The sequence below is a fragment of the Bubalus bubalis genome, chromosome 4 (assembly GCF_019923935.1).
Source record: "Bubalus bubalis isolate 160015118507 breed Murrah chromosome 4, NDDB_SH_1, whole genome shotgun sequence".
Classification (NCBI taxonomy): domain Eukaryota; kingdom Metazoa; phylum Chordata; class Mammalia; order Artiodactyla; family Bovidae; genus Bubalus; species Bubalus bubalis.
The window spans coordinates 3,770,356-3,784,654 of record NC_059160.1 but is presented as its reverse complement, the minus strand read 5'-3'; the positions used below and the strand labels follow the sequence as shown (position 1 = coordinate 3,784,654).

General features: G+C 48.1%; 1 protein-coding gene across 2 annotated transcripts in view; it reads left to right on the top strand.

The window, feature by feature from the left end:
- ATXN10 (ataxin 10) overlaps positions 1-6,006 on the top strand; it is a 144,116-nt gene extending 138,110 nt beyond the window's left edge. The window contains exons 11-12 of one of the 2 annotated variants that reach the window (XM_025282685.3): positions 5,020-5,207; positions 5,706-6,006. In XM_025282685.3, coding sequence (XP_025138470.1) covers positions 5,020-5,207; positions 5,706-5,708 — 191 coding nt within the window. In that variant the 3' untranslated portion in view covers positions 5,709-6,006. Of the gene's footprint in view, positions 1-4,970; positions 5,208-5,705 lie in introns of those variants that run through there. The other variant, XM_025282686.2, reaches the window with a different exon arrangement.
- Positions 6,007-14,299: the final 8,293 nt, after the last annotated feature.

Sequence of the window (14,299 nt, the reverse complement as noted above, 5' to 3'; positions counted from 1 at the left end):
TATCGGTTCCTTTTGTGTTCCAGGGCAGTTTGGCAGACTCTTCTGTAAAGGGCTACTTTTAATCAGTAGTTTTGAATTGCTGGGCACTCTGTCTGCATTATCGCAGTCCAGCTCAGCTGCTGCAGCACAGAAGTAGCCATAGACGGTTCATACATGAATGGATGTAACTGTGTGCCGATAGAACTTTATTTATTATGGATACTGAAATTTGGATTTAAAATAATTTTTGTGTGTCGCAAATTGGTATTCTTTTTATTCTTTCCCCAACCATTTAAAAACATGAAAACTTGGGACTTCCTGGGAGGTTCAGTGGTTAGGACCTCACTGCCGAGGGCCCAGGTTCAGTCCCTGGTCGGGGAACTGAGATTGCACAGGCTGCATGATGTGGCCAAAGTAAGTTAATTAATTTAAAAAATATGAAAACTTTTTAACTTGCATCCATACAAAACCACAGGCCATAATTCCCGCAGCCCCTGTTCTCAGCAGCTTCTTGACACTGAGCACAGTGGCCAGAGCAGAGTCCCTGTCATCATGGGGCCCCGGTCCCCATCACTTGAAGGACTTCAAGTTGCACTGATTCCAGTAGCTGGAAGTCAGATGAAAGTCGTTCTCGTCAGCAGTCCCAGGATCAGTGTTCTAACTCACCGGACTTGACTTTTTCAGAGTGAGTTTGACACGTCAATCCTAGCCCTAGGTTAGTAATGTCATGGCCGTGGGGTCCCTGTCTCCAGTTGCCTCCCAGCCCACACTCCCCTGCCCCGCCCTGTCTCCTCACCTGCCTGGTGCAAGGCTGCGGGGCTCAGCGTGGAGCCGACAGTGCAGAGACGACGCACTCATGGCTGCCGCCACTCAGGTGCTGGGTCCGGGGACCACGTCTCACTTAAGCTCTCCAGGCCCCGGGGTTCCCAGGTGCTCAGTCCACACGCTCATCACTAGCTCTTTCAAGGCACCACGTGCTCTGGTGACGGGCCGGCCGGACTGTGAGTCCTCACTCTGGTGCTGATCACAGAGTTCTTTGAAGGCAGTTTGTTACAAACAGGCTCACGCCTTCTGTTTGGAGTAGCTATGGAAACGTTAGAAGCTCTCTTTCTAAAGCCGAGCAGACAATGGAGCGCTTGGAGTGTTGGTAGGATTAGAGACTCTGGAAGATGTTTAATTTTCTCCCCCCCTCTTGCTTACTTTCTGTCTCGGTAGAGAGGGAACAAGAGGGCAATGTGAATATTAACCGGCAGCTTTCATCTCCCTGTGACCCTCCAGGCTGTCTGGGTCTGCGGGGGCACCCAGCCCGGCCCTTCCGGCTCCTAATGAGGGGAGTCGTGCATATTCATGAGCCGGGCCCTGGGGCTGGGATTCCTTGCTTCTCTTCAACGCAGACGTTGTGAAGGAACAACTTAAAATGAGGAACTCAGAGACCCTAGATAGTAGTGCCAGGATGTTCTCACTAGAAATAGACACGTGTTGGAGGATATTGTTGTGGTATTTGATTTACAGGTGGACAGCACAAACCCCAAACGCGGTGCTCACTTAGGTCAAGATGGAGGGCACACCTTTCACATCTAATCACGCAGTGTCCGGCAGGACTGGGTGAGGTCCGCCTTAGAGAGGAAGTAAGGTTGGTTTCACTATGACATAAAGAATGTGAAGTACACGTCTGAGTGAGACGTGTTGGGGTCTCTCTGTTTTGTGTGTTTTTTGATTTTCGGCATTCTGGGAAATTGACCCCGCCATGACTGTGTGGCCTTACTGCCTAGACCCCTCCCACGCCCTCCACTTAACCCGTCTGTTTGCCCTTTGGACTGCGGTTTCGGAAGAAGACTGAACTGCCTCTTTGGCTTTGGGCGCCAGTGCTGCTTCCGTCAGGCTGTGCCAGGAGCCTGCTCCCCGGGAGACAGTGATGTCCCCAAAGCCCCGGCTGGGAGCACCGCCCCGGGCGCTCGTAGGGTTGGTCATCAGGACGGTCGTCATTAATCTCATTGTTTCCTCCATTCAAGGTAGTGACTGTGTGAGGTTTCTGCAGAAATGAGCGAGTGAACAGTTGGGTAAGATGTTGAAACACCATTATGGGATGTCCACAGAGTGCAGGGTTACGCCCTAGATGGACGTGACGTAAACCCACCCTTCCATCCATCAACACGGGAACTCTGTGTTTTGTCATCCTGGACCTTTTGTTTACACGGTCCAGCTTCCTTGCCCGAGTTGCATATATATTGGGTTACTTTCGTCTAATCTTCCACCTTGCGAAGCCCTGAGTCAGGAAACCACACCAAGAACACAAAGGAAAAGCACAGCTCATGTGGGTAACTGCACTGCCCCCACACCCCCTCTACACACACACATTCACACTCGCATGCACAGACGGTGGTGGGAGGTGGTGTCCTCTCGCTCGGACGTCGAGCAAATGTTTCCAGCACCATGCTTGGAGCAGAGGACAGAAGGTAAATAAGCCATCGTCCTGGCCTGTGAAGAGCTCATAGGGCGTTGGGGCCGACAAAAATATGAACAAGTAAGTATAGCTCCCAGGATGTCAGCACACACATCCGCTGTGTGTCGGGTCTAGCTGCATGCTGGGGATGAGAAAATGGACTCAGTGTGGCTCCTGTCCTCCAGAAGCTCACCGACGCATAAGCAGATCAGCAGGTGCAATGTGATGAGAACTGGTGAAGAAGAAGGAGGGCGAGGATGTTTGGAAACACGCAGCAGGCGCGCCCGGCTCAAGCTGGCATCTGGGCAGCCGGGGCAGAGCGCGTGGGCTTCCAGGAGCAGGGTCTCAGCTGCTCGCCCTGGGTGGGGAGGGGCAGGCGCGGGGGAGCGGGTCCCAGGTCAGGGCTTGCATGTGGAAAGATGGGGGGTGCCTGGCGAGGTGATGTTGCCGGAGCCCGGGGTGTCATTTGCCCTGGAACTGAGATCGTATGACAGTCTGAAGCTCTGAAAGATGGCTCTTTCCTCTAGAGACACTCGGCACTGGCAGCTGGTGGCGATAAGACTGGCATCTGATGCCTCGCTTGCAGAGCTCGCCAGCCCTCCAGTTGTGAGGAGCTGTCAGTGCATTTATGGGGATCCCCCCTCTTTCTTTCAATTAAAGTGAATAACCAGGAAGCTTCAGAAAGAAGTGTTGGGCCGTCGTTTAGCATTGGGGAGTTGTCACACACAGGAACTGGAACGCTCCAGGCTTGCACACGGTCTTGCCCAGATTCAGCCTCAGATGTTCACTTCTCCACTCAGTTCTCTTGATCCCTGCCTCATCTCTGTGTGCAGCAAGGGAGGAAATGGGTTTGCATGCTGATGATGTCGTCCTGCATGAGAAGTGAATTGTAGTGAGTGATCCCTGCTGAGAAAGTCACGCTGAGAAAGTCACTAATGTGTTGAAGGTCTTTGTTCCCTGGGATCATCCTTTTCATTCTCTCCCATGACAAAGTGGGGGTTTGGTGATTGTGGAGAAGAAGGAGAAATTCAACCTGTGTGCGTTTGAGAGTCTGTGGATTCATCTCCAGAAAAGATGTACAGCCTTCTAAAGGCCCTGGGCTTTGTCATGGGAGGGTGACAGGTCTTGGTGAGATGAGAGCACTTTCCCCACTAAACGGGCAGTTATCTTAGGATTGCATCAGCCACCATTCTTTGCCCTTTGGAAAAGGTTGGTCATTTGTACCCACCGGTGGTCTTGGTGGTCCACCTCCAGAGACCAGTGGGTCATGGCCTCCTGCAGACCCACAGCCTTTCTGACGGAGCCCATCCCGTGTGGGTCCGTGTGCGCTCACGACTGTGGGCTGCGTCAGCGGAACTGAAAGGGAGCAACCAGCAGGCACTTCCTGAGCCCAGAGCCGCTGGTTTCCTGTGTCCTGGCCGCCTGCTCAAGTAGACGGGCTCATCTGCTGGTTTCCTTCAAGGTCAGTGAACTGGGGGCAGTTTGGTTCCCGCGCTTTGTGCACATGGAGGCCTTTCTGTGCGACACTCGTGCTGAGGAGAGAAGCCTCACCGCTGAGCCGGGTTTTGGACGGGATCCGGAGCGCGGACTCTTGAGTTCAGGGACCCGTCTGATCGCCTTTGGGGGAGCAGATGCCTCGATGTGGCATCAGACAGGCCTGCCTGGGAAACACTGGTAACAAAGGAGGAAGGACTCGTTTTTCCTGCTACTGTCCCTCTGGTCACGGGGCAGGGAGGCCTCTGTTCCTTGGAAAAAGTGTTTATTCCACACTTGGCACTTTGATCTTTCTGAACCAACAGAGGGTGCCAGGCCCAGTGTTCCTGGCGTCTCTCTGTGTCCCTGGGCCCAAGACTAGGGCAGTTTTATGGAAGGACTTCACAGTGGCTGCCTAGCGCCCTCCAGAGTTCCCACAGCTCCTGGTAAGTACAGACCTCAGAGAAGAGCGCCGTGAGTCTGCGTTCCTCGTAAGTCGTCTGTGTGTGCCCGACGGACAGCGTACGCGACACCTGAATCAGGGCCGGGGCGCAGGGAGGCGCCGCGTTCAGACTAAACAGGAAGGCCTTCGCAGCCTGCCTCATCTCTAAAATACAGAGTGAGGGGACCCGTGGTGACTCCCAGGGGGCAGTTCTTAGCTGTAACTGGGCTTACTTTAAACAAGACGATCTTCTTGCCTGATTCTACCCTAGCGTCTTTGTGACTCATTCTGTAATGCTCTTATTCCTTCCCTGGTGACTCAGTAACAAAAGTCCAGCACACACAGGCGTGTGTGTGTGTGTGTGCACGTACACTCCTGCGTGCGTGCCTGTGCTCACACGCTTTTGTGCGGCTGCTCTGAGCCCCTGCCTCCCCCTCTGTTCTCTCAGTCCAGTGCCTCTCTGTGCCAGCTGCTGGACAACACACACGCAGTGTTGCACATACGTGTGTATATGTGTGTCTTTCGCCTTTTGAATTATTTCCCGCTCTGCATGCATAGTCACAGCACATCCTCCAGGAGAAAGTGTTCGTTGCTTCTGGGTGTTCAGGGTCGTCTGCCCGTCTCCTTTTCCAGTGATGCTCGGGTGAAAGCATGTTGGCAGATTCCTTCACTCTGCTCCCAGTTCTAACCCAGTGGGTGGTGTACGCCATCCGAAACCTCACGGAAGACAACAGCCAAAACCAAGACTTGATTGCGAAGATGGAGGAGCAGGGTCTGGCAGACGCATCCCTGCTTAAGAAAATGGGGTTTGAAGTTGAAAAGAGGGGTGACAAGCTGATTCTGAAGTCGACTAGTGACACCCCTCAGCTGGTAAGTGTGCCAGGAGGAGGACTGGTTCCCCTTCAGTCTGGAAAGTGGTCCCCACTTCCCCATCACCTTCAAAGTGACACTTCGATGTGATTGCTTCATAAGAACATGGGTGGATGTATTTTGCCTCCTGAGACAGCAAAGAAAGCCCTACATTTAATTGCAAATTACAATTATTTTTGTTTGGGCTTTACCCTGCCATTTTATTAAGAGAGTTGAAATTTCAAACTTGTTCTAGGGGAGAAAAAGAAAAGCCATATCAAAATTTTCACGTGGTGTAAAACTTTCTGGCAGTAATGAGACCTTCTTTAAAAGACAGCTCATGCTGGCTGCAGTGAAAAGAACAGAAAGCTCCTTGTGTGATGCTGAATAGGTTGTTTCAGGTTTCTTTCCGTTATTTCTATCATTGACCGAAATTCTCTTGTATTTTTTTTCCTTTGATGGTTCTTGTAAATAGCTCTGTTACATCTGCAATTTTGTTTCTTTTTTTTTTCCTCTTAGTGAATGAACTCTCCATCCAAAACAATCTGAATTTTTGGAATCTGTTTCCTGGATCTTTCGCAGTGTGTGAAATCGCAAGTGTTTGAAGATTTTATTACATACACGTTCAAGAATCTGTGAATCTTCTAGATAATAGAGTTAAATGCATATAAGCTTAAAAGTGAAAGTGCTTGAGGGTCCTTTTGATTCTTTGCTTTAAAATGTAGCTGTCTGGTTTGCTTCTGTCCCCGTGGAATACAATGTGCGTTTAAGTGATAGATTGTACTTACTGTGGCCGCAGATAATAAATTCCTCTCGCTGAGCGCATGTCCCTTCTTTGGCCAAGACTTGGAAGTGTTCGGGTCCACTCTGTCCTTCCCTCCTTTGTCTCCTCTTGTGGGGTTTCTGGGCTCTGGCAGGCGGCTGAAGTGGTTTCTCACTGTGATTAATTCTAGCAATCGCTTTTCACCTCTTCTGCCTTTCCAAAACATTGACAAGACTCATTTCCAGTTAATTAATTCGAGAGATGGCGAAGAATAGAGGGCTCTCAGAGGGCTCTCCTCTTCAGTTCAGGTCCTGGGCTGCGTTGTCATTGAGCTCTGTCCCTCTGGAATGTGGCTGGAGCGAGCGGGTGAGGGGACTTGTGGGCCGTTAACTCTTCCCATTCCAGATCACTCTAGACCTAGGCGTCACCAGTCCCCTGAGGCTTACCAGCCAGTGCCTGCGTCAACCACCGCCCTGGCTGTAAGCGGGAAGGAAGATCTCACGGTCGTCTGTGTGTGCAGAACCTCTGCATTAAAGGTTCATCCGGGTCTTCCTCAGTTTGAAAAGTACCGGTCTCGGAAAGGCACCACTCGGTTCCAGCCGGGGCAGTAGGGTTGCAGAGGTAGCTTGGGGGAGCAGGGGCAGTCTGACCTGTGTCTGTCGGTGCACACGCTCAGAGGAGGGGCTGGAATAAATGAGCACCAAAGTCTCTGTAACCGCCCAGATCATTATGTAATCAGCAAACAGTCTCGGGGCAGGTCGTGTTGTGGATGCTTAAAATGTGTTGTCTTCTAGAACAGCCATGTTACTAAGCTAAACTGTAGCGTGAAATCTTGCACAGTTCCCGTTGAACTTTCCAAAATGAAAATGGCAAAGAGCCAACCAGAAGTTTTCCGGAAATGCCGATTGTTCCAAAGTAAAGTGCTCCTAAGTCTTTGTAGCTGTACTTAAATTGCTTTGTGGCGGGCGGGGGGTGGTGGGGGGAGAACCAGCTGAAGCATGTTAAGAATGAAATAAAAGTTTTCCCATATGCGGTCTAATGTCTTCTGTATAACTGAAGAAATGCCAGTTGCTACGACTGTAGTCAACTATGAATGACGTTTACTTCCCGTCCTTTGTGACGTTCCTTTGGTAAAGAATCCTTTGCAAAATCCAGAAATCACGAAGAAGCCCTTCTTCTCCGGGACACAAGGAGTTAAACCCCTCGTCTCTAACTAGAAGTCTGGCCAAAGGGGAAAGCAGCGCGAGTCCCTTTTCCTTTTAACAAGTTTGCAATCGACACTTCTTTTTTTCCTGTCTGAATTGAAGTGTGCACACCAGTGGCATCACACAGACATGTCGGTATAAGCCGTGTGACAACCAACACATGCGTCAGAGGGAGCCTCGGGAGAGCACAGGATGGGGTGAGGGCTGTGTGTTTTCTAAATAGGAAATGCGGGGCTTGCATCGTGAAAACATGCCGATGGCTGCATTGTGGCTGCGTTTGATGCCTCCCGACACATTAATTCCTGAATACAACAGCTTCCCTGTCCTCTGCCAGGGACTTGGAGCTTCTGAGAACCTTGTTTTACACGCTACAGAGGATTAAAGCACCACCTCAATCAGTCATTTAGAAGGAAAGGGGGAAAAGAAAGGCAGCCTTACAGAATTTGTAAAGAGAGAGAACGGTCCCAGCAAGTTTTGTGACCGTATTATTGTTTTCAAGAGCAGATTCACAAAGCGGTTCAGTTGTGTGGCCTGGTCTTTTCTGAGAGAGAGCGGAGAAAGGCCTTTCTGCTCAACGTTGAATCCGAGTGTTTACAGCTGATGTCTTTTAATACCTTAACAATGGATGTTCCTTTTTCAGAAGTACTTGTTTGCACAATTTTAGTCATAAACTATTAGAATTTGTCTTTATGTCCATTCTATTAATACACCTCACAGATTTGACTCTTTTGGAAGCGGATACCAGAGGCATTTTTGTTTGGTAACTTCTGAAACTAACAGAATTCTTTGGAACCTGCCGAAAGAAGCCCGTTTGAGGAATGATCGAGGTCATGTGGGCTATTAGTAAATATCAAATCAGAAATTGAGATTTTTACATGTGTATATCTTGTGTCCATTAGCTTCTGAAGGCATTGATCTGCATCTCTCACAGCAACAGCTGGCTACTAAATGTTAGACTGTGTGTGCTCTTTTGATTTCTATTAATGATACGAATAATGATAATATGCATGGGTAAACAAAGGTTTTGGGACAAAAATGCTTTGTTTGCAAGAGGAAGACCTAACTGTATATTTATATAAAATGCTGTCAGTAAGTCCTGCCCAGAAAGGAACCAATCTGTGTATGAGAGGCAGTAAGATTAAGACAGAAGTTTTAAATGCAGGGAAGAGGGGGAAGTACTTTAACATTTAAGAGAAAAGGCCCTTCAGTGCTGTCCAAGGTTCTGATAATTTCAGCTACAGTGGCCTGAATATGGAAAATCAGTTAAAGACCTTTTTTAAAAGAAATTTAGATTTTTTTCTCCACTTGTAATTATATGATGGAATATCTGTTTTCTTCTTCCTTACACATTTTAATATATTTTTGATTTTTCAGGTCAAATCATATTTAGGTGGCATTTCACAATGTAAACATGATCTGCCACCTATAATATATATGAATTTTAGAGGTAAGCTTTTTCTGTAGATGCAGTGCTTAGAATTTGTTCATGTATTCCCTCATCACAACCAAAGACAATTATGTTGAAGAAATGACTTTCTGAAGGCTTTGATAGTTGTTTATTCCTGCTTAAATTGAAACCTTAAATTAGGAACATTAAGTAAAATGTTTCTTTTTGTTTAAGCAACATAATGTACATTGTTCATCTGAATATAAGATTGCAGTTACGCTTTTCCTTCAGTTAAGCAGGCTCTTATGTTTCACAGCCTGGATGACAGCTTTTACCACCTCCGTGTGCAGTGTGGCGGTCAAGAGCATAGACTCGGAATGGGTGCTGGAGTCCAGGCCCCTCTTTCACCTGCGAGACTACGGCAGCTTCTGTCATCCGAAAACGGGGCTTGTAACACCTGCAGCCTCCCAGCGTGCGTGAGATGAGCGCGCGTGTGGGAACACCTAGCACGGTGGCTGGTGCGGCACGCACTCACCCGTGCTGCGGTCGCCGTCTGTCAGCCTCTGACGCCTTCATTGTGAGCGTATCTGAGGGATGTGCGTGGAAGCTATATCTTGTCTCCTCCCCTCAGCCTGCCCCAGTGCTGGGCATACAGTAGGTGCTCACTAAGTGTATTCTGTTTCTTTAGCAGATCCTTGTATGGTGCTTTCCATGCACCAGGCAATGTTCTAAGCACTTAAAAAATATTAACCACTAATCCTCGCAGCAGTTAGGCAGTCTGTTCCAGTATTAATCCCATTGCATGGATGAGGAAGTTGAGTTGCAGAGGTTAATGCCTGGAGTCACACAGCAGTAAATGCTTAATGAATAATTGCTGTGGTTAATTAGCAGGGAGTGAAGGAGGGGGAAAATACAGTTTCTTTCCCCAGAAGCAGAGAAAATAAATGCAGTAGAGATGCCTAAATTGTGGCTCTCGATATAGAGTCAGGGGAGCTTTATGGGGAGAGCACAATTAGAAAACCCAAACTCACATCTCAGCTCCTCCTCCTGCCAGCTCAGCAGCTTTGCTCAGGTTGCTTGACCACTCTGAGCCCGTTTCCTTCTTGAGCAGCACACCAGGCAGGGCCTCGGATACAGCACTGAACAGGACACAGTCTGTGGTCCCTTGAAGTGGACATTGTGATGAGAAGAACAGATAAAACAGACAGCAACAAGAGCATCACGTACTCTAGTCCGTGCCGCGATGCAAACAACGTGAGGGTGTAGTTTAGCTTTGACTTCCGGGTGAGCAAAGAGGGAGCAGCGGGAGAGAATTCACCTCGCGCTCATCGTGGGCCATTCTTTTCTCTCCTTGAGTAAACTCAGGGGTAGTTGTGAGCAGCCCAGGGGAGGGGCTGCATTTCCAGGGCTGTTGGGTCGTTTTCTCCCCCGACTGCCCTCCCTCCCTCCTTCTCTCTGTCCCCCGCTGGGCCTCAGCTGTCCCTTGCTCCTAGCCAACTGTCTTGAGACTGCTTGTGGGTGTTCTTGCCCTGATCTGCATGATGGTTGGAGCCATCCTGTGGTCAGTGTGCAGTGGTCTGTCCTCTCGGTGAACAGTAAAAATAGTAAAGGAGAGTGAAGATTTGATGACTATACTTGCAGAGTTTTCCTGGTTTTGACTTATAGAACAATACGCCCAACAACTGCGGAATACATGTTCTTTTAAAGTATACATGGAATCACTTACCAAAGATGGGTCCTTTTGCTGTGCCCTAAGACAGATCTGAACAGATTTCTAAGGATTGAAATCATACACACAGTATGTTCTGACCCTAGTACAATTAAGCTACATATCAATACCAGAAAGGTAAGTAGAAAATTCCTACGATTTTGTAAATTAAATAATGTGTTTTTCAAATACCTAAGAGTCAAATGAAGAAATAGAGATGAGGAGATATTTGTAACTGGATGTTAATGAAAATGCTGCATGTCAAAGCTTGCAGGCTGCAGGACCTTCCCTGGCCAGTCCAGTGGTTAAGATGCTGCACTTCCAGGGCAGGGGGCATGGGTTTGAGCCCTGGTCAGGGAACTAAGATCCCATGATGTCGCATGGCGCTGCCACAAAAAAAAAAAAATTATAGGCTACAGCTAAAGCTATTTTTAGATGGAGATTTATTACCATAAGTGCTTCTCTGAGAAAAGACAGAAAACCAATAAGGTAAGCATTGTCTTAAATAGGAAAAACCACAGTTGAAGGGTAATAAAGGAATAAATATGAGAGCAGAAAATAATTAAACAGGAAGCAACCACAATAGTAATAACTAAAAAAACAAAATAAGAAACATACAAAAAAGATAAAGCCAAAAATTGGTTCCTTGAAAAATACATTAAATTGAGAAATCTCTGGTAAGACCAGTAAAGAGGACGCTTAGAAAATCATTATCCCCATAGAGCTTGTGGACATTAAGAGGCCTTAAAAGAATACTGTGAATATTTTATGTTAGTGAATTTGAAGTTTTAGATGACATGGACAAATCCCTTTTAAAAACAAAAAGAAAATCCTAGTTTAAATATTGACTCTTAATACTTCCACAGAAAAGACTCCACGCTCAGCATCAGCAACAAATTCTACCAAGATTTTAGAAATACTGCCAACCACACACGAAATTCCAGAAAAGGGGACGATTTCACAAATTTTTGTAAGGCCAGCATGATCCTGTTGTTAGTGTCATGGCTGAACAAAGATCCATCCACAGATCCTGAACACGTCACCAACAAACTATATCCTAGGGATGCAAAGATTGGGATCACATCGTTACGAAGTAGTAAACTGAATTAACAAGACAATAACATTTCATGCAGAAAAACATTCACAAATTCAACATCCAACAGATTTTAAAATACCTTTGCGTTTTAGGAACAGGGGGTCAGTTGCTCAGTCATGTCTGACTCTGGGACCAAAGGGATGTAGCACACCAGGCTTCCCTGTCCTTTACCATCTCCCAGAGCCTGCTTAAACTCATGTCCATTGAGTCAGTGATGCCATCCAACCATCTCATCCCCTGTCGCCCCCTTCTCCTGCCTTCAGTCTTTCCCAGCATCAGGGTCTTTTTCAATGAGTCAGCTCTTTGCATCAGGTGACCAAAGTATTGGAGCTCCAGGATCAGTCCTAATGAATATTCAAGGTTGATTTCCTTTAGGATTGACTGGTTTGATCTTGCAGTCCAAGGGACTCTAAAGAGTCTTCTCCAATACCACAGTTCAAAAAGATCAGTTCTTCAATGATCAGCCTTCTTTATGGTCCAGCTCTCATATCCATACATGACTACTGGAAAAATTCTAGCTCTGACTATGTGGACCTTTGTCATCAAAGTAATGTCTCTGCTTTTAAATACACGGTCTAGGTTTGTCATTGCTTTTTTTTTTTTTTTTTTGGTCATTGCTTTTCTGCCAGGGAGCAAGCGTCTTTTAACTTCATGGCTGCAGTTACCATCTGCAGTGATTTTGGAGCCCAAGAAAATAAACAGTCTGTCACTGTTTCCATTGTTTCCCCATCTATTTGTCATGAAGTGATGGGACCAGATGCCATGAATTTAAGCCAGCTTTTTCACTCCCCTCTTTCACCCCGACCAAGAGGCTCTTTAGTTTCTCTTCGCTTTCTGCCATAAGGGTAGTGTCATCTGCATATATAAGGTTATTGATATTTTTCCCGGCAGTCGTGATTCCAGCTTGTGCTTTATCCAGCCCAGCATTTTGCATGATGTACTCTGCATATACGTTAAATAAGCAGGGTGACAATATACAGCTTTGATGTACCCCTTTCCCAATTTGGAACCAGTCTGTTGTTCCATGTCTGCCTGCTTCTTGACCTGCATACTGATTTCTCAAGACAGGTTAGGTGGTCTGCAGCAGTCCTGGGAGGCGTGGCATGCTGACATAAGTCATTTTGGAGGAGGTTCCCTTTACCTCTGCCATGGTTTGGCCTGAGGCCAAACCATAGGGAGGGAATACAGCCCCACCCATCAGCAGAAAACTGGATTAAAGATTTATTGAGCATGCCCTTGCCCACCAGAGCTTTGGTGGGCAAGCCCTCGCAGTTCTACCCACAGCGAGTCCCTCCCATCAGGAAACTTCCACAAGCCTCTTCTCCATCAGAGGGCAGACAGTGAAAACCACAATCACAGAAGACTAAGCAAACTGATCGCAGGGACCACAGCCTCGTCTAATCCAATGAAACGGTGATCTACGCCGTGTCAGGCCACTGAGGACGGACGTGGTCTATGAGAAGGGAAGGGCCAGCCACATCGGCATTCTTGCCTTGAGAACCTCATGGACAGTATGGGAAGGAACAGGAGGGAAGTTCCTTGTTCTGATAAGGAGTTACCTATGAACATGCACTCAGCAGGTATGAAGAAATGTCGAAAGTTGTCCTCTTGACACTACAAAGGCAAGGTTTCAGTCACTGTTCACCACAGAATGGAAAGGTGAGAAAGCCAGTGGAAAGCACCCACAAAGGAGGTGGAAGGACAGTAATTGGAGAAGAAAAACTCAGAATTGTTGATTGCTAAGGCAGAAGGAGTCTTGTGTATAAAGTGTTAGGATGAATCAATGAAAATAGCAAGGTTACTGAGTACAAGATTAATATACAAAGATTCATTGAATTTCTACAGACGAGCAACAAACAGAAAGTTAAGAAATTTTTATTCTAAAATGTATGAGGAAATGCAAAAAGCAAGAACGGTCAAGACACTCAAAGAAGAACACGGCGGATGGCAAGAACACGGGTCGAGGATTGAGAGCCAGGTCTGCTTAGAACAGCACTGCATTGGCACGAGGAGACGTAAATGGGCCAGAGGGACGCAGAGGCCAGAGGCGGAGCCTCGCAAGTGCGCACTGGCTGTGTGCTTAAAGTGGCATCGCAGAGCACGGCAGGAGGGGGTCTCTTCAGCAAATCCTGCTGAGACCGTTGAAGATCTGGAGAGGGCAAAGGGGAGTGACCCCTACCTTACCATGTGAAACATGTCCCTTCCTACTCAGATTGTCAGTCTGAAAATAGGAAAAAACAACCTACCAGGAGTTGTAGAAAGTGATTCTCACCTTAGATAGGGCAAGATTTCTTAACTATGTTACGGAAGTGATTAAAATGGGCTTTATGAACAACTCCAGAATCACCTTTAACATGGTGAGAAGGCAATGGCAGGAGTGGGTGGGACTGCAGCCACACTCAGCGGGGTGGGTGCCCAGCGTCCGCTGTAAGACACTGCACAGGTGATTACTGTAGGACCCCGTGGGCTGCAGCCCGCAGGCTCCTCTGTCCATGGGATTCTCCAGGCAGGAGTACCAGAGTGGGTAGCCATTCCCTTCTTCAGGGGATCTTCTCAAGCCTGGGTCTCCCCCATTGCAGGCGGATTCTTTGCTGTCTGAGCCACTGGGGAAGCCCCGCTGTATGACTTTCTGTAAAGTTCACCTCGTCCTGAGCGTTGCTGGCTGGGTCGTGTCTGGTCGGGTGCCTTGTGCCCCTCGGAGCGCTGGTGGTCCCTGACTGCAGGAAGTGGGGGGTGGTGGGGTCTGTCCCAGTGGCCACACCTGCGACGTCAGCCATGTGCCCGAGGGGTTTCCTCCCGGCCCTTGCTTGTAGTGCTCCAGCCTGCTCGTGCGGCCGAGGGCCAAGTGGGCACAAGTGTCTGGCCGGAGTGTCCCCACGGAAAGGGCCCTGTGAGGACACACGCAGCCCTGTGCCTGGAGAGGGCGTCGGGCTGGGCCTAAGGAGCCAGCCACC